The 24,233-nt window shown below is 51.5% G+C and overlaps 4 protein-coding genes across 4 annotated transcripts; 2 read left to right on the plus strand and 2 right to left on the minus strand.

The window, feature by feature from the left end:
* Positions 1 to 1,311: 1,311 nt before the first annotated feature.
* COCSUDRAFT_56741 (pectin lyase-like protein) lies at positions 1,312 to 7,054 on the plus strand (the record flags this gene model as incomplete). The annotated part of the gene is made up of 12 exons (XM_005646013.1): positions 1,312 to 1,489; positions 1,789 to 1,940; positions 2,275 to 2,424; positions 3,062 to 3,268; positions 3,598 to 3,728; positions 4,021 to 4,160; positions 4,422 to 4,504; positions 4,690 to 4,866; positions 5,377 to 5,563; positions 5,970 to 6,214; positions 6,548 to 6,684; positions 6,904 to 7,054. 12 exons carry the CDS (start codon positions 1,312 to 1,314, stop codon positions 7,052 to 7,054), a joined length of 1,938 nt encoding a protein of 645 aa, XP_005646070.1.
* Positions 7,055 to 7,818: 764 nt separating this feature from the next.
* Positions 7,819 to 10,756, minus strand: COCSUDRAFT_43235 (hypothetical protein; the record flags this gene model as incomplete). Its single annotated transcript, XM_005646014.1, has 7 exons — positions 7,819 to 8,133; positions 8,409 to 8,567; positions 9,023 to 9,181; positions 9,603 to 9,707; positions 9,997 to 10,113; positions 10,276 to 10,509; positions 10,688 to 10,756. 7 exons carry the CDS (start codon positions 10,754 to 10,756, stop codon positions 7,819 to 7,821), a joined length of 1,158 nt encoding a protein of 385 aa, XP_005646071.1.
* Positions 10,757 to 11,186: 430 nt separating this feature from the next.
* On the plus strand, positions 11,187 to 16,264 carry COCSUDRAFT_66933 (Creatinase/aminopeptidase). The gene is made up of 10 exons (XM_005646015.1): positions 11,187 to 11,544; positions 11,714 to 11,872; positions 12,071 to 12,187; positions 12,368 to 12,451; positions 12,747 to 12,928; positions 13,358 to 13,485; positions 13,761 to 13,861; positions 14,187 to 14,332; positions 14,764 to 14,927; positions 15,362 to 16,264. Exons 1-10 carry the CDS (start codon positions 11,449 to 11,451, stop codon positions 15,613 to 15,615), a joined length of 1,431 nt encoding a protein of 476 aa, XP_005646072.1. The 5' UTR covers positions 11,187 to 11,448; the 3' UTR covers positions 15,616 to 16,264.
* A 524-nt stretch (positions 16,265 to 16,788) lies between these two features.
* COCSUDRAFT_56744 (hypothetical protein) lies at positions 16,789 to 21,315 on the minus strand (the record flags this gene model as incomplete). The annotated part of the gene is made up of 12 exons (XM_005646016.1): positions 16,789 to 16,944; positions 17,217 to 17,346; positions 17,495 to 17,700; positions 18,009 to 18,263; positions 18,518 to 18,612; positions 18,785 to 18,949; positions 19,326 to 19,462; positions 19,702 to 19,835; positions 20,022 to 20,125; positions 20,301 to 20,427; positions 20,789 to 20,938; positions 21,172 to 21,315. 12 exons carry the CDS (start codon positions 21,313 to 21,315, stop codon positions 16,789 to 16,791), a joined length of 1,803 nt encoding a protein of 600 aa, XP_005646073.1.
* Between the last annotated feature and the right edge of the window lie 2,918 nt (positions 21,316 to 24,233).

Below are 24,233 nucleotides of genomic sequence, written 5' to 3' on the forward strand. Positions count from 1 at the left end.
GTGCTTGTAGCGAAGCAGAAGTCAATCTAATACTGCTGCAGGTCTGCAGATCTGCACACAAGTGTTAGTGGAGACAGGCATCAGCTTATCATGTATAGATTTAAACATGTCGCAACCAATTGGCAAGAGGTTTCAGAAGTGTCCTATGGGATATTATTTCAGCAAGACTTTGCAGACCAGTATACTTTGGCTGTCATGGGTCATGGCGAGCTCTCACTGCTATGTAGTGACAATGCAGCAATTGCGCCATCTCGTTCTGAGCGCGCTGCAGCCTGCAAATTAGCTGAGTGGCAAATTGTGGTTGAAGGAGTGATGCACATCGGCCTGATCTAAGATCATGCACGTGATGTGGGTCTGTTCTTGGCTTGTAAGTATAACTTCCCAGACGTAGCCTACAGGCCATTTAATATCAATCCAGAGCAAAGGATCCTCTCCGAAACTCTCTCAAACAACATGCTATACAAGGACAGCATGCAAGGAAGGAAGGATGGAAGGCCTTCCTAGGAAGGTAGGGATGTTACACATCATCCAGCCACCTGGGGCTAATAAGATGTACCAAGAGCATCCAGATGACAAAACTTTCATGACAATATGCAAAGACAGACGAGACACAGGCAGCTTCTTGTGCCAGCACCATCAGTCACCCCTTCCGGAACTGCCTGTTTCGGAACCCTGAGGATCGAATGTGCATCGGACTGAGCAAGGACTCTAGTGAATAAAGTATCTTCTTCGTTCTGCGCAACAAAACTACTGATAGTAGCAGGATATGCCCAAGAACCAGCCGCTCAGGAAGATCTGTTGAGAGATCGTCGTTACTCACTTCACCGAAAATGGCAGGGTGGTTCGGGAATCAGTCGCAGTACCCTCAGGCAGGCTTCTTGATCCCACAAAAACGCCCTTGCACCTCCAGCTTATCTTTCTGTTCTCCTCTTGGCAACGTTTTGTTCGCCATCGCGCCCTGCATGCCAACGTCACCAAGACGCGACAGTGCGCACCATGCAGCGTCCAGCAATTCAATTCTCAAATTGATTCTTTGTACAATCTTTCATTGATCGGATTTATGTCTCGGCGGTGGCATTGCTTGAGGCACGGCAGGGCAAAAAGTGAAGCACATGAATAATTTGCATTGGACTGATCTCACACCAACCAGCCGCGTATGCACAGAGACTCTGTGAAGGGCTGAAAAGCTGCAGCTGCAGCAGATACGTCTTATATTGCAGCAAACAACAACGACTTCCTCATCTCCTTTGGATGCTCTTGCTTGGCTCATCTGGATCGGCTGCTGCCACGCAGGGGCAGTGGGGGTCAAACATGGTGAACAGGGTGACGCAGTCACTGGGCATGGCGAGCGTGTCTCAGCCCTCAGATCCTCTGGAGTATGCAGCGCAAGGCCGGGGAATGCTCACTTACCATGTCGGCGGCGTTGATCTGGACGGAGAGGCCTTCAGGAAATTCTGGGTCGCAGCTCACAAGAACAAAGCCGTGGACGGTGCGATGCCACTTAGCGTTTGACACACTCACTTCCAGACCGCCTGATAATAGTCTTGGGTTAACATTGAAGATGCAGTTTGTGCTCTTGCATGGCATTATCTGTAGGGAGACCTTCTCATGTGTCTGCCTTTTGCTAACAGTCAGACAGGCACTCTATGCAGCTCCTCAATATTCAATAAGGGCATCTGAAATGGTGTTGTGAAATATAAACAGCCCTGAGTTGCCTGAGGCTTGGCAGTACATTGCAAGCAGACCCAGGACAGTGAATGAAGTACGGTGTGCGCTGACGGCATGCAGGCATAAGGATTCCTCCCGGCGAGTATCACATAAAGCCGCCCGAGGATGGGAGCAAGTATGGGGCCCACCTCTACCTGGCCTGCAACGAGGATGGGGACGACCGCACCTCACCCTTTGTCCTGGACCTCAGCAACACCTTCCTATGGCTCACGGTGCTTTGTTGCCTCCACTTTCACTTTTCTCTCATTGCATCCTCATCTGAGGAGTGCCGGCGAGTGAGGCAGGAACCGTCATGCACCAGCATAGTTTTACTTGGCTGCGATCCCACTGCCGTTGGCAGAGCAACATTCCCTGTGCCTTCGATCTACATGATTCCTGTGCAAAAGCATGGTTTCTTCGAGAGGTCGTGACAAGAAGCACACACATCGAAGCCCCTTGTAGTAGAATCAGCGCATTTGTAGACGCCAGGGGGACATGTTGATATAGGAATTGATTCATGCAGCATGAGCGCAGTGTGCATAGCTGAGAGGGATGTTGGTTGTGCAGAGCAAGGACCAGGGTGCCATTTCCATAGACAATGGGGAGAATGTTGAGCTGCGGGGGCCCTTTGCCGTTTGCAACAACCTGGACAGCTGGAGCTTTGCGCAAGCCACGCTGGTGTCCTTCAACGAGGAAAAGCTAGAGTGGATCGTCCATGTGCGTCCCTTCGTCCCTGCATCATTGTCCCTGCATCATTAGTAGAATCTAACATCATGCAGTGAGAACTTAATCTAATGTTAGACCTCCACATCAGGCTCACGCCAAAATCTTCAATTAAAATTGTGGTATGCCCCATCTCGAATTTGTGCTCATGGCCGGGAATCCCAAGGCATGTGCGCTCCTGGATCATGCTTTATATAAGGCCAAGGCCCTATCCGGTATTTGCAAACTTGCACCTGCAAATTCTTTCCTCAGACCACTAGACTTGCCAAAGGAAAGTAATTGAAGTTTGCATCATATGGACCAGTGAGATTGTTGAATTGTCGCAAGTGTCAGGTCTGAGCTCTGTTCCAAAAGAACGGGCTTTCCACGCTTGTCAGGGCAGATGCGAGTTCAACTTCCTGCCCTGTATTTTGTTTTTCTGTCTTGTTTTGCTTATTGTTGTCATTCATGCCAATTCTTTGGCAATAGGATCCTTCCAAGTTGCCAGGCTGGCCACAAAATTTCTGCTCAAAGTTTATTGTTTGTTTCTTGTTTCTTTGGCAGGTCCAGGGGCTACAAGATGGTGACAAGCCTGAATGCCTCATGCCCGCTGTGCATGCATTTTTGTCAAGGGTGTTTGCGTCGCACGCAGGGGCACGACGGCTACCCTAACGACAGGGTATTTTTAAAGGACGGGTCCGTAAATGCCATCATTTGGGACCCGGCCACGCGGCTCATGAAGGATCCGGACGTGCACGATTTTGGCACGCGCAGTGTGGAGAAAATTGGGCCGAACCAGTACAAATTCACGCTCAGCCACACACAAGACTACAACGTTCGGCCCGGCGATTACATCACGGTGAGCCGCCGTGCCCCCCTGCGGCCGCTGTGCCTGGGAAAGCACTGAATTAGCAGCTGGGCTTTGAATTGGTTCTTTTTGCTTCTTGCGCTCTGATTGCCCCTGCAAAGCTACACTCTGTGAGGCCTGTCAGGCATCCATGAGTGTGATCCTGCCTCGGCCGAGTGCCTCAGAGCTGGCAGTTTTTCGCAGCATGCTAGCATGGGGTAATCAACTTACTGCATTCTGCCCGCAGCTATGCAACCAGCAGGGTAAAGATAATTAATCATCCAGCACGGGCATCTGGGCATCGCAAGCACTGTCTTGCATGACTGGCAAAATGTCTCCAGGCGCGCTCTGCGGACGGCTGCTCGGCTATCAACTTGGAGTGCTGCAAGCGCTGCACGGTGCACGCTGCCACCATCCACACCGCCTCATGCTTCGGCTTCTACGACGCCTTTGGGACCGCCAACGTGTACAGGTCAGCTCTCCCTTTCTGAAGAATCTTGAAATTTCTGGGGTCCCGGATTTTGACAGGAGCAGAATTCCTTGCATTCAGCGACTCAGAAGCTGGCACAGCTGCGAGCCTGCAAAGAAGCTGGACAAGAATGCATTGCGCTGCATTATCCTCACAGTGCAATTGGAAAACACCGGTGTGCCGGTGGCATTACAGTGCCATCCGCTTTCAGTAGATATTCCCCAGGCTGCACCAGGGCGTGTATTGCCTTGTCTTATTCCCACTTGCATGCTTATAGCGGTAGACTCTGCTCCAGGGACTGTTTCCTGCTGCCGTACCCGCGCCCGATCGGCAATGACGGCCAGCTGCCTCTGCTGTCCACCAACGCTGACGGCATCCATGCCACCGACAACGCAGAGGGCCCGCGCCTCATCAACTGCTTCTTCGGCGGCCTCGGTGCGCTCCTGCCTCCTGTCATGTTCGCATCAACAAATGAGGTTCCAAACGGATTGAGCAACGCCTTTCAATATTTGCACTGCTGCACCCTTCCGCTGCACATCGAGTTGGCCATTTCCTGCAGCACTCAAGCCACACACCGTGGGGCTGGAATATTCCCGAGGATTCTGTTCTGCAGGGTCAGCTCTGCAAGAGGTGAACATGGTTGATGCCTGTAGGCAGTACATGACCATCGCTTGAGGTTTGTGCTGGTCCTTGCAGGTGATGATGCCATCGCTGTCACTGGGCACTTCTCACCTGTGGCAACAGCCTGCCCAGAGGAGAAGTACATCATTGTCTTGCAGGTGACCAAACACTGTTACAGCTGCTTGTCTACCTAATATCCGGCAAATACCCCACAAACTGCTGAAAGTTACATAGGAGCCTTGTTGCCAGCTCACCTACTGAGAGCCCTATATTGCATGCATCACAGCTCGTCCAGCATCTTTTGAGCACATAGCATTTTGTTCAACGCAATGATACTGCGTAGGTGAGGCGGTACATGAAGGCAGACAAGGGGGAGCCTGTGCAGGCGTACTCTGTCGAGGGTGCATCCCTGGGCACCGCCACAATTGCAAGTGTGGAGGAGTGCGACAACCCCTTGCCCGGGGGCACCAAGCTGCCAAACTTCTGCATCGACGACGGCGACAAGCAGTACTGCACCAAGGTGGGTTTTTTGTGCCAATCACCCAGTTTTGCACAATATTTGTGTGCCTAGGAGGCGAGCGTGCAAATCACCCAATTGTGCACCATCTTTGTGAGCCTAGGAGGCGAGCAGAGGAAGGTTGCAGACATCTTGCTTGAGAACATCTCTGGCATGCATCTGTTTTAGAGGCACAAGAGTGCTCCAAGCGCGCTCTGCAGATTAGCAAGGGGGTGGCCTTAGGGGCGTTTGGGGGCCTGGCCTGGCACCAGCCGACAACTGCAGCACTTCTGCAGCGGCCGCCTGGCCCCGAGCATCCTGACCCTCAATACTGCTTGCATTGTTTGACATGACAACAGCATCACCGATCATGAGAAGACAGCCGGTTTCCTTGGACAGGACAGCAGCAGTGGTGAGAGCAGTCGCGGGGAGTTGAAACGCGCTATGGCTATGGCGCTATGGCTATGGTATCAGCATGACCCGTCATGACAGCAGTGGCGGGGAATGAGAATGCGCGCGAGTGTATCTGCGCAGATAACTGTGGAGGAGTGGCCGGAGTCGTGGGGTGGCATTGGGCAGGGGTGCGGGGTGCAGTACCCGACCTGGTGCGGCAACGGGTACCAGGCGGTCGGCTGCCGCGTCTTCAACACGCGCGGCCGCGCCGTCCTGGCCAAGGGCAGCCGCGGCCTCATCGCCGACAACACATTCACCCACCTCAAGGGTGTGTGCATGCATTAAACCTGCCATGGAATCTATTAATCACTGCATGCAGGGGGATATTCTGCCTGGAGTGGGTTTTGTAGGGGCATTCCACCCCTGTAGGTTTGTTTCTTGATGTTGTGTGATGCGCTTGAGAGGGAGAAGAAAAACAAGACCACCTTCTTCAAATGCAGTTGCTTGTGATGAATCTTATGTGGAGATGCTTCTGCACATGAGAAAGCTCTTGAGCTGAGTCGTCCAAGATTGATGTCACCGATAATGTCCAATGCTGGGTCAAGCATTGAAAATCCCAATCCTTGGTTTTTGCTTGGACTGGCCTGATTGAGCAATACCTTGTATTTTCAAGTCAGGGGTCAATCAAGCTTATTACCAAGGTGAAAGGATGGAGCTGTCCTTGTGTGTTGCAGGCGCGGGAGTGCAGCTGACACCAGAGTACAACTGCCTGGAGGCGGGCTTTGTGTGCGACGTTACCGTGCGCAACAACACAATCGATTCTCTCGCGCCCGGCATTTGGGTTGGAGGCAGCACAACCGCCGAGGGAGACTCGCCGCCCGCGCCATTCCACCACAACCGCAACATTGTCATTGAGAACAATGTCATCAGCCACTCCTGGAAGACCCCCTTCATTGTCACCAGCTCTGAAAATGTCACGGTGCGCCGCCCGCGCATGCATAAAGCACCCAGTGCGATGTCTCCCTGGTATTTATTGCACTCGTTTTGAGGTTATTTGTCCTCTGAGTTGTCCTTCGCAAAGGTTTTCCAGCTGCTCTGGCTTGTTTGTGGCGAGAAAGCGACCAGGCAAGGACAAAACGGCGGAATGTCTGGGACAATCAGTCTAAGCGATAATAATGGGTTCTTCTGTGGATGATCTTCCCTGGTGCAATGAAGGGTGTCCTACAGCACAGAGCAGTCTGAGCAGCATCCAGGCAGAGTAAACGCATCTGAGGTTGGTCTGCCAGTAAGCAAGCATTCATGCACTTTTCAGGTGCGCGGCAACACGTTTCGCAACTGCCTGCCGAGGCGGACGGACGTGGAGTGGGACACACGCATCCACAGCTGGGAGGTGGACGCCAAGCTCATGCTCTTCAAGCACGTCAAGCAGCTCACCCTTGGTGGCAACAGGTGCTCATGTCACCCACCACTGCCCTTCCTTCACTTTGTGCCCGTTACAGAGAGAGGCATCTGTCTCTTACTTGCTTTGCTCTGTTGCTCTCTGAGGTCTGCAATGTTTTTCCGCAAAAGCAGCAGCAGAAGGCTGTTGCATACATTCATGCTCGGTCATGGATTGTCCAAGCGGGTGTCGGCTTTTTTGCTATTCAAGGTTGCATATGCCATGTGCAGATTCGTGAAGGACGAGCCGCGGGACTTCAGGGGCAATTATGAGGACCCGATGGAGTTTGATGACTGCAGCGATGTTGTGCACGAGCCGGACACAAACACATGCTACAATCCCGCTTACCCCTATCCCACCTACCCCACAAGCACATCCTGAATCCTGCGCTGAAAGGTACAGAGTGTGTAGCTCAGGCCGCTGCAACTATTTCACCAAGTATTTATTTGATGTTTGACAGCATCTCTTTGCTGAACCCCTTATTGCCAGAGGCGAATTTGTATTATAGCTTTTAGTGGTACATTCCTCAAGAGCTTGATATGTTTTTACTGTTGAGGGCAGGCGTATGGGATCTCACTTTTGCCTTTAGAGGGACACACATGCAGGCATGCATGGTATCAGACAGAAGTGATGTTTACTCTTTATGCTTGCAATGTTAGGTGCCTTGCATTCTCTTCTACAGTTGAAATAGGCTCATTGGCGTCTTCCTTGAAGGTGAGTCACTCATGTGTTTTGATGAGAAGGCAGGGATGATCAAGCGTTTCATTTAACGCTGATCTGTTAGTAGCAGTGATAGCTGCTGCCATGATAGCTGTCATGCTGTTGTAAGCACTTAATCCCATTCCAGCATGTCCTGTCAAAACCAGGAGCAGCAAATGCGCCTGTTCCTGATTCACACTCTACAATGAACGCCGCTCAGTGGTCAATTGACCAAGAGCGCAATGTCTCTGCCTGCGTCAGTCTCAAGAATCTTTCCACACGCCGGACACGACATGAGCCACATTGTAATGCATCCTTGCAGCAGCTGCTGTACAGATTTCCGCTCCCAAAAACTTGGCGCAAAAGTAGTAAGCTCTATTTGCCCTTGCATAGCTGCCATCCAGACTATATATCCCCTCGTTCAACCTGAAAGACCACTCAGTCAATCATGGCTCGCCGGGAGGCAGGCCGGTATCCTCATAAACATACGCCCGGCACACCGCATGGATCGGCGAGAGCCACACGATGTGCTTCAGGAATGCAGACTCCACCGGAACCACGTGCTTGATCTCCCAGCCGTCCGCCGCCGCGATGACAAAGTGCACGAAGACCTCGGTGACAAACTTGGGCTTCACCACCACCTTGATGTGGTGCTTCAGCGCGTTCTTATCGCGAATCCTGTGGCGCTCGAAGAAGCTGCCTGTAGTGGTTGCCGGGCAGTTCTTGGGGTAAGCATACGCCGCAAACTCCAGTGACGCCACCTGTCAAGTATGCACATATATTCTCAAACTTTCCTCCACCTCAGGCGTATCGCGCCATGATTATACGCGCCGACTTTGCACAATGGCAGCTCTTTGCCGGGCACCATCAATGCTGCCGAACTCCAAAGTACACCCTGCCAATTCAATCAGGTGGCAAGAGCTTGCATCAGCAAAGTGCAGGGCAGCTATGGAGCATGCATGAGGCAGTCCCTGTTGGGAAACCGTCGAAATCCCAACAGAATTCAAAGACAGAGTCAAAGGACGCTGGGGCGCACCTTAGAGGGGAAGGTCTGGCGCAAAAATTGTGGCAGAGGCACGGGCTTCTTTCGGCCCATGGTGGTCATGTTGATGGAGATGAATTCGTCCACGTCAAACAGCATCGCGTAGTCGTAAGCATACTTGCTGCGCAGCAGGCACTCGTTGTACATTAGCACCTGCACGCAAGCACTATTCACTCAGCACTCCTGCTTTCAACAACAGCTTTTTGGGACAGCAGGCTCGCTGGTTGCCGTTCAGAGCTAAAATCCCTTTGAAAGGTCCACACATTTAAAGACTAAATTTCTGCAAAGAACTGCATAGTGCTAGCAGGCCAATCGGAGCATCCTTCCCATGCCAAACCAAACCAGCTCCCACAACTTGAGTCCTTTTCCATTTTGTCCAAGGTGCAGATTGCCACTTTCAAAGGTAAGTGAAGTCTCTGAACGCAACAGTCCTGATGCAACCTTACACAGCATGCCTGCATATCTCCTGGAGCGAGCAAGTTACACATGTTAACTCCTAGCAATCAAGATTTCCAAGAAGGAAATGCCGGGATGGGGGCGCGACAGTTGGCACGCGCCTGGCCGAAGTAGTTTTCCCGGTTGGAGGGCGAGTAGTGGTGCCAGTGCACGAGCGGGTGGTCAAAGGGGTGAAACGGGTCTGTGTGCGTCTCGCCCATCCGGAAATTGAATCCGCGCACAGTCATCCACACCTCGTGCGGCTCATCATAATGCACCGGCTCATGCGCGTGCAGCGTCGGCACGTACATGTGGAACCGCGATACTCCCAGCTGCATGCATGCAAAATTCAAGAGATTCCCCGGAGACTCTCGTTGTTATGTTATGTTATATTATCCCACGGTGTTCCTGACAGGAGGCAAGGTGCGTGTGCAGGCAAGCTGCAGGTAAAGGCTGCCACATATCCTCCCGTTACTGGGTTTGCCAGATCCCAGCAAGAGACCAAAACCCCACGGGTGCAGTGCTCGGTATTGGGACCACTCCCCGCTAGGCGGGGCTAAGTAGAATACCAGGTTTGAATAGCCTCAGAATGTTGCTCCTGAAGAGTGGAAGCAGTGGAAGCAGGACTTCGGGTGTAACAGCACAACACATGCAAATGACTAGCAGACTAACGACGCTCGTTCAGAGAGCGTCTATCCAATTTTTTGATATATAGATGAGGACTGAAAGACAGGCAGGGAGGGACAGGCTGACCTGCGTGTAGTAGTACAGCCAGTGGTGGATGTCCGGCCGTAGTGAGAAGAGTGGCGCCACACATGCCACCACCGCTCCAGCACGCTCCGTAGGCACATCCTCCACCTGTGTCAGTGACTACTTCATCAGGTAACAATGATCATCAGCGCTGCAGTCAGTCACTGCTGCACCCATACCTGCACTGCATCTGTGCTGTATGGATGTGTCTGTTTGACCAAATGATCACAAGAGCCTTTGGCCCCAGAAGGTCAGCATCTCTCCCAGCTTTACTGTATTTGAAATACCGACTTGCCACCAAGCCAACGCACTCGGCGTTATGCGACATTTCCCAGCCCGTAATGAAGAAACCAGACAGAAAGCCGCAATGAAATGGTGGAGGGATGGGCAGACCTACCCTGACAATCTGCTGGTGCACGTGCCCCGACTTCAGCTGCACCTTGACAAACTTGACCTCCTCATCCTCCGTATTGCAGTCCACCCAGGAGTTGCCTGGGGGCGCCATCTGCCTGATCTGCACACGTCATCCCACTCGCCATATTAGAATCGTTCCGCTCCCCAATTTGTTCTTGCAAATGATGGGCTGCTTTGCACAGGTCTTCACACTGCATAGATTGGCATGCGAGCAAGCAGTGGTCCTGTAGCTTAAGCTGAGTAGGGCAAAAGGCATGCCTACATTCTTTGCCTCGACCTCCACTTTCTCGCTGAAGTTTCTGAAGCGGCTGAAGACGCAGCCCTGGAAGGTGTCATTGGGCGGGGGGTCCGGTTCCCCCTCCTCCTTTTCATTTGGATGATTGAGGAAATACTCCATGAACAGGCGCACGTCGCCCGTCTTGGGGTCTCGCAGCGCCGAATACACGTCCAAGCTCTTGCTGGTGTTCTCCTCGGCACCACGCCTGCCCTCCCCATCCTGGGCACAAGCACGCGCAGATAACCCCCAGGCTGTCCGAGCATGAGCACAATTCTTTCGTATGAGATCAACGGCGTGTAACTGAAACCTCGGCATGGCAAGGATTGCCTGAAGGCTGCAGGTGTCGAAGGAGGACGATGTGTTCAGGAAGCATGGGGTTGGCTCACAGGCATCGCACCTTCAAGTGGGCCGTTTTAAAACAAATGCAAAGGATTAGTAGCACCAGTAGCAGATCTGGTGGTCGCATGGACCCTACTAATGGGGAAATAGCATAGCCAATGCAGGCAGCTCTGTGCTTGCCTCCTACAGGCAGACACTTAGAACGCACCCTGCCAAGATCGATGCTACAATAGTGAAATCATGCATCTAAGCATCGCTAAATCGTCGAGAAATCTAAATGTATTCCTTAAGTTCCAAATTCCGAACTAGCTAGGTAGTAGGGTTCCGAGCGACTCTTCCGCACAGGTTGCTGAAAGGAGATGGACTGAGTCTGCAGAAATAAGTTCGATCGAACTAGAAGACACGTCTTCCCCAAGGATAGTTTGAGCGTTCGACGGAGCAGCTGACTCGAGGAACCGATCTTGTGACCGCACGTGCTGAAAGGCCAGCGTGGCAGACACATGACAATTTCGGCGATGCAAAGGCACCAGCTAGAAGGCCAATGCAAAACAGACACAGATGAACCTGTGTCGCCTTCGATCTGCTGCCTGATTTCAAAGAGCAGCATCAACTAACGATTTGTTTGCAAGACCAGCAATTTATAAGATCTACAAATCAACGTCACACTGCAAGCTTACAATCGGTATCATTATGATGACGGTGGGATGATGGCATTGATATTCTGGATCCATCGTAACACAGGAAGACGGGGGCGAGCGTCCGCGTTGCTCTCAGCATAGTGGGAACAGTCAGAAACATTTGCAGTAGTGTCTGCTCGGCATGGCAGGTTCGGGAGCTGTAGGCAGACTAGCACAAAAGTTATGGCGCTTTGGGCGCGTTGTAGCCGGCCAACCAATACCAGAAACTCACCCTCATGTGAGCCCATAGGAACCCCAAAAGTTCACTTGTTGTCAGACACTTGGCAGTGATCAGTGATTTTACATGCTGATGTAAGCTCATGAGATCGTTTTTTGCAACTGCATGTGTCTAGTTGAAAGCAGGAAGCGATTGCTTTGGCCTTGACTAGCAGAACGTGTGCCTCCAGCTTCTCTTGGAGGGCCAGCTGTGGCCGGGAGTGAGTGCAGCAGAGTTTGCCACACGAAGGAGGCGCCTGGCAGATGCCATGCCTCCTGGAGGCATTGCAGTTGTCCCTGCAGCCTCCCCAGTCTTCATGACCGGCGCAATCCCATACCAATACCGCCAGGCACTGTACTGCACCTCCTAGCACTGCACTGATCAAAATTCTGCCGTTCGCCTGATCATGTTGAGATAGCTGTGTCTCTTGGAAGCAATGGTGCACTCCTCGCTATCGGTGTTATAGCTAATTTTAGGTGAAAGTATTTCAAATTACTTGGAATTCCTTCCATCTGCGCAGCTAATGTGTTGACGCATGCGCTTGCAGGACGCTGATTTCCTGTACCTGACGGGCATAAACCAGCAGGCGGTGGCGGTCATTGAGGCCTCCTCCCCCATGCGCGATGGAAACTTCACCCTCTTCATCCAGGACTCCAACCCACAGGTCCGCTGCGCTGACCTATCGGCCTGTTGAGAGGTTCCCTTTTTTCCTGCAGTCAACTGCAGCATGCATTCTGGTAATTTGTTCATTCAACATGTCTGCGCTGTCAAGGGCAGGGTGAGACTGCGTATATCATCAGTTTCTGGGTGTTAATGTGAATGGCGCATTTGTATCCATTTGCAGGCAGAGGCGTGGAATGGGACGCCGATGAATGCAGATGCGGCAGCTGAGGTGTTTGGGGCGGATGAAGTGTACCCCATGTCTGAGGTGCGGCCGGGGACACCTTTCAAGTCTTCCAGTCACCTAATTTGACACGACAGCCCCTGACCTTCCTGCTCAGCCACCCAAGTAGTACTTTCTGCAACTTACTGGCACCCTCTTGTATATTGACCTGGAATATGGTACTACTGAAATCATATGACTGCAGGACGTCAAGCGCTTGAACTCTTTCTGCAGGCCAAAGAAGCTCAGCTACAGGAGCCTTCTTCCCAGGGATGATCAGGCAGGGACCGACACTGTTGTATTCCTCACCCAATTGACATTTGAGTTCTGCTTGCTGCAGCTGGAGCAGCAGCTGGAGGCGATGGTGGCTGTGTCGGGGGCGGTGTTTTATGACCGAGGAGAGGAGCGCACAACTGCGCCCTGTGAGCACGGGCGGCTGCACCAGGCGATGCTCATAGCGCTGCAGCAGCGGAGAGTGCACCCGCTCAAGCCCACGCTGCACCCCATGAGGCGCGGTCCTGAGTCCCAATCAAACAGAATCAACTTGTTCCCCACATCGATTCCTGTTGCTGTTTGCTATGGCTTCTGTGCATGCTTTGTCGAGCACCCAATGAGGCGTGCCCGACCCAATCTCGGAAATTCGGCTGTGAATTCTGCGCATGTCTTCACAAAGCATGCCCTACCTCTCTGCCCCTTCTGACTGACGGTGGCGAAATGTTGGCCATGCTCTCTGAGTCTATGCACAGCGCCTTCTCTTGAGGCGCATGCATGAAGTTTCCTTGACTAGCTCGCGGTTGCCTTCTGAGCTGGGTTCTCACTCGATGGTCTGGGAGGAAACTTCAACATCATGCGCTGTGTTATCTGATGCTACTTTCATGGTGTTGGTGAGATTCTCCTGGGATGTGCACGGGGAGGCATGTGGGGCGCTGAGGAAAAGCTGTGCGGGCGCAGGTGGCAGAAGTCGGCGGCTGAGTTGGACCTGATGCGGCAGTCAGCATCGCTAGCGGCCAAGTCGCTGACGCGGTGCATGCAGCTCACGCGGCCGGGCGTCGACGAGCACTTTCTCGGCGCAACTTTTGGTGCGGGCCAATGCATGAAAGTCTCCCAAGCCGAGGCATGTGTTCGAGGAGAGCTTGGATCCCATAAATGTCTCCATTTGGCCAATTTGCCACTGCAGAAAGTGCTGGGCATTGCCACTGTGCTGTTTCTGCGTTGCGAGTGCTGTTCTAGCAGCTGCAGCTCCTCAGTATGCCTTCACTCGCCTATGGCAAAAGTTGTCCTTGACAGCCAATATCTAAGAAGTGTGATACTCTAAGTACCTGGAGTCCTCAAACTTGTATTGCCATGTGCGCAGAGTACGAGTGCAAGGCGCGGGGGGCGCAGCGGCTGGCGTACCCGGTTGTGGTGGCGGGCGGGGTGGACTCCTGCATCATCCACTACCTGCAGAATAACAAGGTGGCTGCCTTGCGCTGAGGGCTTTGAGGCTTCTTTACAGCATGGTTCTTGGCACAGAAGCCCAGTAGATATTTCCTGAAAGTTGTTTGCGGAATGGCCTTAAGGTCATCACTAGGCACACTCCAGGCCCTTCATTTCTTGTGTCCAAAGCTAGCTAGCTTGGTCTGGACATGTCTGGCAGCTTGTTCTGCTTGTGTGTCTCCCTTTCAGGTCCCACCAGCACTGATGATTAGGGTTCTCAAGCCACTTTGCCGCACATGCTCTGGGCAGGCCTGACATGGTCTGAGGGTACCCTACTTTTCAACCCCGTGTTGAATGCGCGCAGAGGGTGCACGAGGGGGAGTTGCTGTTAATGGATGCGGGGTGCGAGCTGCACGGCTACTCCAGCGATGTCACGCGCACGTGGCCCGTCTCCGGAACGTTCACTCGCCACCAGCGCGAAGTCTATGAGATCGTGCTGGACACCCACAGGTGCGTGCTTGATCAACAACCATTCGTCCAGGGGCGATGCCTCCCTGCAGGGACTCGCTCTGGCGGCGGGGCGGCGGCGATGCCTGCCCACAGGGCGCATGGTTGGAGGCTGCTGTGGAAGTGCCAAGGGTGCATGTTCTGGGGATGGGGCTGAACATGTTTTTGGCTCAGTTTGAGGCTCCCAAATCTATGCTTGTGAGGAGACGGGGCAACTGCCGTGCTGGTCCACAGTGGCGGCATTGGATCTGGTGCATCTATTGGCTTTTAAGAGTTGGCACTCCTGGTCCGTGGCAGGAGGTGTGCAAAGCTGCGCGTCCCATGGGCCACAATATCGCTGCGTTAGCATTTGGGTTGCCCACCAAGAGTAGTTGGCTGCGACAGCACGAGAGGGGGCGATTGTAATGAGGTGGGCTTGTGTATTGGCTGTGTAGGCAATGCCTGGATATCTGCCGGGCGGGGCGGACGCTGAGGGACGTGCATCACATGTCAGTGCAGCTGCTGTCAGAGGGCGTTGCCTCCCTCGGCCTCTTCCCCGGCCTCGATGCCGGCGCCATCGCGCACAACGCCTACCGCACCGTCTACCCCCACTCCGTCGGTGCGCGCCAAATTTTCACTCCCCATTTTCCTTCATGAAACCTAGTCTGCTCCATTGCTGCTTGGCTTTTGCTAGACATCTCATACTCAGTGGTCTGTTGCTTTCATGAAACTTCAGCAAAAGTTGGTGGCCGCGCGCCCTGGGCCTTGCATTCTGTGCCTGCATGGCTCAATCATTGGCAGCTGCTTTATTTTCTGTACATGCGTGTAATGTGGTCATGGAGTTGCTCCTGGGCCGGGGCATCATTGTCTTGTTCTTGCATGACGTTCACGTGCGAAGCAGCCATTACTCTCATCTCCGGCGCTCGCTCTGCCTTGACGTCTGCATTCTTCTTTCCCTGTATCAGAAGTGAGAAACTTGCTCGCTGCTATTGCCTGAGGAGGACACTTGCACTGCGCGGCGGGAATACTGATCAGGAGTTGCACCATGCGCAGGTCACTGGTTGGGAATGGACACGCATGACACGCGCTGCATCGGCCACGACGCTCCCATGCGGGCGGGCGTGGTGCTCACCATAGAGCCGGGCCTCTACATCCCCAACGACCCGCAGCTTTACGGCCCGTACGCGGGCATCGGGGTCCGTATCGAGGACGACGTTGCCGTTACGGGCCTTACGGACCCCGAGGTCCTCTCCGCGGGCGTCCCTGTGGACGCGCGGGAGATTGAGCTCCTGGTGCAGGGGAAATGATGCGACCCTGTCAAAGGTGCATGAGAAAATACTAGGATTTGTTTCGCAGACTTTGTTGCGTATTCTTTGGTCGTGTACCACCATGTTATACCTACTAGCACTAGCGCTCCGTGCAGCTTCGAGTTGGGGCAGCAGTTTTGTTGCGGTATTGACTGCTTGCAACTCTGCTGACTCTTGTGACTAAGAGGCGTGCTCGGTTCCTGTACACTATGTTCACCGGCATCAGTGGCGGTCTTATTCTTTACAAGCCTTGGACAAGCCCGAAGTGCAACCTTGGGTATGTTCTGCTGCAGAACTTCTGCACAAGCTGTGGGTGAGTGTTGCAGAATGGTTCTCTTGGCGTGCTCTATGTGACAAGGGAGGGGATTTCAGTTGTTGCATTACCATGAATTCAAACAGACATGAGAATTACAACTGCGCAGTTGTGGCATGCCGGAGACTTGCCTCGAGCGGGATGCTAGAATCCAGAGGCCAGTTGTGCAAAATCCTGCACTGCTTTACAAATATAGAATACAGTCACAGTGACTGCAAAGTGCAAAGCAAAAACAGGTGACAGTCTCTGGCAAAACTTATTTCTAGGTCTCTTTGATTGATGGCCCTGGTTGTACTGCGTAATAAGTTGCGGACTAAACATGTAACAGTGCTAGACTCAAGCAAGGCTTGAGTGGGCTGCAAACGTGAAACGTGAAATTATGATACCATTCGAGAGTCCTGATGTCGGCACAAGACTAGGCTAGTACTGTACACATTCCAATGAAACTCAGCTAATCTCTAGAAGGTGCTATTGCACGGCGCTCTGCGCAAAGTCACTAGCACAGTGCCATTGCGGCTGCGTGTATGTGAAAAACTTAGCTGGCAGCGTTGCAGCTACCAAGCTTGAAGCGCTGCCAGCACACATGTACAGAAGCACTAGACAAAGCTTTCGGACAAAAGAACAGGATTCCAAAGCACCCCTGCATCTTTGGCCCAAGGGCGACTCCATATTATTAATTACTTTTTCATATTCAAAGCTTTATTTCCAACTGGTGCTCAGATGAAATCCTGTGACCACGCCAACCAAGCCTTGCAAGCCATCCCTTTTGCATGCATGGATCTGCAGAGACATCATGTTTTTTGGCCCAAAGTCACGTCCACAAAATTATTTTGTCAGCGTTGTTCTTGCTGGCGCTCTCGCTAGTCCTTTGGAGCCGGCTGGATGCCAGCCACTGCTGGCCGCTGCTGAATAGCTGCTGTGCCAACAACAATTGTCCCCGCGACACTCATGGTTGGGTTGACTGCGCCGACTATGTGCGTGACATTCACCAGATACACCGGCGCATTCAAATTGGTCTGCGACAAAAGTCATGACACTTAATTAAAGCTCCTTGATTGCAGGCTTCAAATGCCCATCCTATGACAGATCAGTGTTATATCTATCTCGACTGCTCTGTGCCTTTTGTGCATGTAAGATGCAAAGCTTTCAGAACAACCCTAAAAAATAGGAGGTACACTGCCGAGCCCAGCCTACATGTACTTTTGACTCGACGATGAGACCAGGGGCCTATTGCAGAATCGTGGATTCAAAATCCTCACATGACAATGGGTGGGAATGGTAAAATTACCTGGCTACGGGCGCAGCCGCTGTTGAACGTGAGGGAGTTGCCGGAAAAGACGATCCCGTAAACATTAGCGAGCTGAAACGCCACCTTTTGGATCTGCCATGGGTAGTCGCGCGTGTTGTCCACAGTCGCACTGCACATGACGCCATGCGATATTTTTTGGGGTAATTAAATGCAACAGTTGTAAATTTATCACCCCTACGGTACTTGTTTCAAGTGTCACATGGCATGAATAAAGTGCACATGCAAGTGGACATGCAAGATACAGGCCAAGGTCTCACCTGCAGAGAATGTTGATGAAGCGGTTGTTCTGCACCACAACGTTGCCGGAGCTGGTGATTGTGAGCGGGCTTGTCTGAGAGCCAACAACCGTGTTGTTGATGTAGCGGACATTGTAGTTGTCGGCATAGATGAAGGGAGTGCTCCCATGCAAGTTTGCTCCCAGGATGATCCCCTGCTGCTCGCCCTCCAGGTAATTGTCTCTCACCTGCATGATGAATCGAAAACTTCAATTGTACCCAAAGTGAACAAATTGAGGAGTGATCTTTCTTTACACCAAATTTATTAAAGACAAAACTGCTCTGCAGAGGAGGGCACCATCTGAAGTGTCGCAGCAATTCTGCTAAAGTCACAATGCTTCATAGCAGCAAACAGATCATGCTGAATATCCAGTGCACCCCCAAGTCTCCAAGCACATGTATCACAAAGAATAATGCCAAGAATAATATTATTTATTGCATTAATGATTGGGATAAGAGGGATTTTATCCCAGTCATATATATTCTTAAGGCTCACCAACATGTCTTCGTTGAAGCCTGCCTCCCGCGAGAAGTCGAGTCCCGGTGCCATATGGATGCTGGTATCTGTCATGTGGATGATGGTATTGCCCTGAATTAACGACTGGCTTGCTCGCACGATTAGACCCCGGCCGCGGCCATTGAAGATGTAGCAGTTGGTGATGGCGTAATTGTTCCCAACGCGGCTAGTCGGCGACACAAAGCTGCCAGCAGGCATGCCCACAAAACCAGGCTGCCACATTGTCACAATCACCTGAACACACATACACCTTCAGAATGCTTCCAAATGCCTTGCATCATGATAGCGTCTCCACTCTTCCATGCGTCATCTTGCAACATGCATACTTTTGTTGAGCTGTCTAGGTCACTTCAGCCTGAGCACCTCATGTGATGTCCAAAGCAAGTTTGACTTCTGTTTGAGTTCTTAACTGTAAAGGATGATTGTGTTCCTGCACCAGTCAAGATCAGGGGCATGGGTATTTTGCACATTCGGCACTCTGGGCGCACCTTCAAGTAGCTGTACCGGCTGTAATCGCTACCAAAGACATTGTCATATGTTGAGGATGGCACCGGCGCCGTTACAACAGACACGCTCACAACATCTGTACACATCAGCAGGGTCCCGGATTCAGCTTGGCTTACTCATGACTGTTGCTGACCCTTCATTGTGGGTGATCCAGATCAGGAACATCATGTTTCACCATGACATTGAAAAATTTACGCTTGTTGGACAGTTACCAAACAGAAAAAGGAAATGGTGCAGCGAGAGCTCACTGGTGGATCCGAGCCTGCGTCCATCAGGAGTGTAGATTACTATCGTGTCCCCAGAATTGAGCTCGCCAGGATTGAGAATTGGAGCGCCCAATATGAGAGCACCCTCCTCTCGAATCACTTTCACCACAGTGGAGAAGCGGCCATGGATTGCAATTCCATCGTCCCCTGATCGTGCACACACATATCTCATAATCATAATGCTTGTTGCCTCATGAGCTAGGCTGATCTATTCAGATTCCCAGACTTGCACAAATGAAGTCGTCTGCACGTAGACATTTTGAAGTATTCTTACTCAAATTCACAGGTGGCACTCTAGATTGGGACTAGCTAGAGTCATCCACACGTAGGCAATTGCTTGAAGAATTCCTAGTCTCTACTCTTTATCTATCTGTGAATCTGCTGTTGTTCGAGCTCTCTAGCCCCTGCTTTTTGCACTTGGTCAGGCCGTAACTAAGATGGCCCCAAATTCTCAGGTGCTCCTCTAGATTGGGCGGACCAAAGATCAGTGTTCAAAGTCCACCAAGGATGCTGGATGCTGCACCTGTGGAGACGAACTGGCAGTTGTTGATTGTGGGCCCAACTTTGCCGGAGGTGCAATGAAAGCCATCATGGATGGATGACATCAGTGGCAGCTGGCCATCACTTCCTGGGACCTTGGAAGGCGCCAAAGCCAGATTCCTGCATCAAGCAAGACTGTTCCTTATTGCAAATCCTAGAGGTTCTCCGCATTAAACAAGGGATGAAAGGTGTCTGCAAGCAGAGGAGGCTCCAGCTATCCAGCATGAGTTGCAATTGGGCATGGCATAACAGCAATCCCCTAAATTCTCATGTGCTTCCTCAAAATAGGGCGGACCAAAGAGAGTCAGAGCAGAGGTGGCAATTAGGTGAGTGCATGCTGTTGAAGGTTGAGGGCTCACAGCCAGGTGTTGCCACCCGGTGGGGTGCCGTCATAGAAGGCAAATCCGGCAGCAGTGGGCAGAATGAAATCCCTCACAGTGCAGCCACTGCAGCTGCTGCATGCAATCCCCACAGCATCTGTCGGCTGTGTGACCTGCGCATGCCCACGGCCTGGCATCAATGCCACTCGTGCTAGTACCAGGCAGTGAATGACTCTGCTAGTATCAAGGATATCTAAGATGTTCAGACTCACAAGAGCAGACTCAAAAGTAGGACTTGACGGAACTGGCACTCTGAGAAAGGCAGTCTGAACAGGGTGCAAAGTAAATGTTAGGCTTACCACGACCAAGTCATTCACATAGATTATTCCAGGGTAGCGCACAAGCGTGACAGCAAAGGTGTTTGCATTCAATTGGATCGTTTTGCTGAAGTCCACCACAAAATCTGCAGTCACAGCAGAAATTATTTACTGAGATAAATGAGCCCTCGCAGGGGGTGAAGCTCAAAGGCCTGCTACACCCTGTTTGTCACCTACCACACATCTGGCAGAGCATTATATTGCTTCGGTCTACTTGATGGACAGTAGTTTGATGAGGCGAGGAAGAGGGTGGTTACTCACCAGTGCCACGTCTGTTTAGCGGCAGTGTGAGGCGCGTGACGCCATCATAGACCACCCCACCCCCAGATTCACGATTGGCAAACACGACCAGCATGCGCTGCCACGTCTGCAAGAAGTCTGCATGTATCTGCATGCACATGCAGCCAATTTATTATGACACCTTTTTTATGCCACAAGCAAGGTCCGCCTGCAGACAGGCTGCAGTTGAAGGCTACCAATTTCTCACCCCTTGTTGGACTTGCCAGATTGATGTAAGGCCCAATCAAACGTGGGCTCAGTATTGGCCCCCGCCACCCGCAGCCGATTTCCGCAATGCAAAACAGGGCATGCCACCCAGTGGGCAGGCGATAGCTGTGAACTCAACTCAACGCATCCGCAACAGCTCAGGCTGCCGCTATAGTTCGCCGGCTCAAGAGGCTGCAGTGCGGCCTCCGTGCCTTCTCAGCAACACAAGATTGGATGCATGATTGACATAATGCACGGCTGACCTGGATGTTGTACTGGAGACTGTCGGTGCTGACAGTCTTGATGGTGCCCTGCGCGTAGGGGTACTGGCTCTGGGTGTATGTGAGGGTGGCTGGTCCATGCAGCGTCACACCCCTGCACTGGTTCAAGTATATTCCTCCCACCAGCGCATTCTGCACACGGCGCACACACGTCATGCTTTGCTATGCTCCCAGCCTCAATGGATCAGACATCCCTTGACTTGTGAGCACTAGGCCAGACAGGTTGTCGGAGACCTGTTTTGACATGTGTCACTTCAAGAACCAACTGGGCCGGCACTGCCCGAATTACTCAGAATTTTAGTAATTAGTATGGCATATAGAGTAGAGGGCAATGTGAGAGGGGTGGCGGTGCGTGCCGTGTAGACGAGGGTGCTGCCTGAAAGGTCTATCTCGAAGGCAGACGTGCGCGTCTGCAGGCAGGTCACCAGAATGTGCGCTTCGAGCGCCGAATCCGGCTGAACCTGGTAGCTTCCAGGCTGCAATTTTACTCCTGCACCAGTGCACTGCATGTCATACATGCATGATGACATGCATTGTGGGCATCAGACACATTATTCGCTGCCCCTCATCGCACAAAAAATCAGCGAGCCATGATCCCCACATACATACTGCGGTATCAAGTGTCCTCAAGTGACATCTTCTGGCCATCTAAACACAATGGGTGGTGCCACAATCCTGTTGCAACTTCACATACAATGGTACCGTTGATTCGACTCGGATGCCAGGACCACAATAAACAACTGATTGAGCTCCAAGAGAGAAAGTATCGAGCGTGAAACACCTGACACGGCTGCATTCTGCTGCGCAGCGGAAAGAAAGTTGGAAAAATCTGTGCCATCTATAAGAGAGCTCTGCGGCACATACTGTACCACGCCACTCGCTTGTTTTGGAATTTTCTTGTGGGCTGTATTCAGGAGTTTTGCGGCCTTATTGGCAAAAGACTTGAAGTCAGGATCTCCGGCTCGTGCTGCTTCTGGTGCAAGTGCCGGGATCTCCCAAAACTCCTGCAGGGCAGTATTTCTTCTTCATATGCAGCTTGGCGCACTTCACACCTCAACTTGCGCCGGTATTTGAGCTTAATTCGAAGAATTGTAACGGGAGTCAACGCAACATCTTTTTATGTACTATTCCGAAGCCCAGGCTGTAAGTCAGGAAAATTTTTATTATAGATTGTTGAGAAAGTATGCTAGCATACCCGTGCACCAGCCGCGGTGTGAATGCAGCTGCATGTCAAAAGTAAGAAAAGTTGCCATACATGGAAGGTTGACAAAGCAATCCTTCGGCTGCAGCGATGACTTTCACGCATCAGTGGCATTCTGATATACACAACATTTTCAAATGTCTTGTGCAGTGCTCTACAGACAGGGGCCGAGCTTGGCTTTCTATTGAATAGCTGTTGCGGTAATACTTTGAAGTTCAACCCCAGATGCAACGTCATCTCCCCGGAAAAGATTCTAGAAAGGGGTTGAGGAATATTTGCTGCATGCATCTGTGCTATTTTATGATTTGTAAGGAAAAGCCACTCTAATGTACAATTGCCGTTATTCCCTTCTTGCAGTCTGCCAATGGCAGACTCTCAGAGGAAGGCTGCTGGCCCTTCTGGAATTTTTGCATGCACTTTTTGACGTCATGCACGGTGCACCGAAATTTCGCCTACTGAAAAGAAATTTTACTGTATAAGTCACGAAATCTTGGCTGCATGTTGTATGCCACGTTGACGTCAGCTATAACTGGAGCATCTATATCGAGCTCAAGCAGTTGCACTGTCTGCCAGATGATCAAGACTAGGTGACAGAGACCTAGGTGCACGGCCCTTCAAACCTTAAATGTCAATATCATGATCATGACTATAAAGTGATTCGATCAGTTCATAGTCATGATGAGTATGGCAGTGATGAGTCATCACTGCCATGACCGGGGTAACACCGGCAGCAGGCTGCTGACAGGAGCTTTATAAAAAGCATCACTGATCGTGACGAATTGATTGATTGTCTTCTGACCTTTTACACTTGAGCCAACTTGGGCCACATCATTCACTTTCTATGCCCAATTGTCTAAACACCGTTGCATAAATCCACCGGTACCGGCCAAGGTCCCAGTGAAAACCGCTTGTGCATTTTTTGGAGGCAAAAGGAAGTGCCAAGGGACATCTCCGATGCTCCTTGGCACTTTCTTTGGCCTGCTGCCAGCGTGGCAGTCATAGTATACCTGTGACATAATAATGGCATCTATGTAGCCAGCTGGTTCTCGCAGAAAATTCAACTTATACTCTGACAGTCCAATGCCACCATGCTCGCCAGTCTGGGGCCATAGCATGTCAGTCAAATTCCCAGCCTCTATCTGAGCACAGATTTCTTCAAACTGTCAAGTCACCATGACCAATAAAGCACTCTTTTGGAAAGTTCAGATCCATCATCATTTTGTGTAATCCCTGTGACCAACCTCACAGCCTGAGGTTCTCCCTTGTTGGCACTTTGTCTGCCATATCGCTATAAACTGTCCAGACAAACTGGTATAAAAAGCTGTTGAACTTTGGTGATGTGGCTCTTATTGCCCCGGTTGCCAAAAGCTACACGTTGTGATCTTGCGCACTAGCTAGATCTGCGTCTGCACTGTAACGAAACCTTTGCCCTACCATTCCCACCCGCTGTGGCGCATAGTCATTGACAAGTGTTTCGCATCATTCAAACAAGTTGTTGCTGCTGCTGCACACATGACTATAGCTGTATCATTTTTGATGCGCCAATTTGCTGAGCACCATGCCATATTTTGAAAGTATAAAAATGCATCCTAGTGTACAAAAGGCAAAAGTGCAAAATTTGTGGGATCATCAAAAGACTCAGCTAAAATTATGGAGAGCCAATTATGTACACACGATTGATAAAACACTGCCATGGCTTTCAACCAGCAAACCACCAGTCAATGAGAGGCACTCTCACCAACACAGCGGTAGACACATGGCAACCTTGAAACTTATATAAAAATGCCTAAAGTCGGCCAAAGAGCACCCTTGCATGGCACTGCAATTTGCCAGCCTAGGTGCTAGTTGAAAATATCAATGTTGTTGAATAAAATGGTGGAAAAGATTCCACCCGTCGCAGCTGTGCGCCTTTACTACAGAAAGACCAAACTAAAACGCTGCAGGCAAGACATATCCTCTAGCACCCGCCAAAAGGAAACAAGGAAAAAAAAGCTTGCGAGCGAGCGCATGCCCGCCACAAGCCGCTTGTAAACCAGTGAGGAAGGTGGAATGAAATGCATGAAATCACGAAGTTCATCAGCTTGAATGTGGAAATCCAGAGCGGGGAAAAACATCTTGCATGGGCCGTACACACATACTGCTTCTTCCCCCAGGCAATTGGCATAAGCCCCAGCAGGTGTGACGGCCCATGGACCCTGCAAATTCCCTTGGAAAGGGGAATCACTT

The sequence above is a fragment of the Coccomyxa subellipsoidea genome, assembly GCF_000258705.1.
Source record: "Coccomyxa subellipsoidea C-169, whole genome shotgun sequence".
NCBI lineage: Eukaryota > Viridiplantae > Chlorophyta > Trebouxiophyceae > Coccomyxaceae > Coccomyxa > Coccomyxa subellipsoidea.

What these genes read in the sequence shown, in the direction of transcription:
- COCSUDRAFT_66933 (XM_005646015.1), top strand. Translation starts at nt 11,449, where the DNA reads ATGGCAGGTTCGGGAGCTGTAGGCAGACTAGCACAAAAGTTATGGCGC. An exon ending in TACCAGAAACTCACCCTCAT is followed by an intron (nt 11,545 to 11,713) that starts GTGAGCCCATAG and finishes GTGTGCCTCCAG; the next exon opens with CTTCTCTTGGAGGGCCAGCT. An exon ending in TCCCATACCAATACCGCCAG is followed by an intron (nt 11,873 to 12,070) that starts GCACTGTACTGC and finishes ATGCGCTTGCAG; the next exon opens with GACGCTGATTTCCTGTACCT.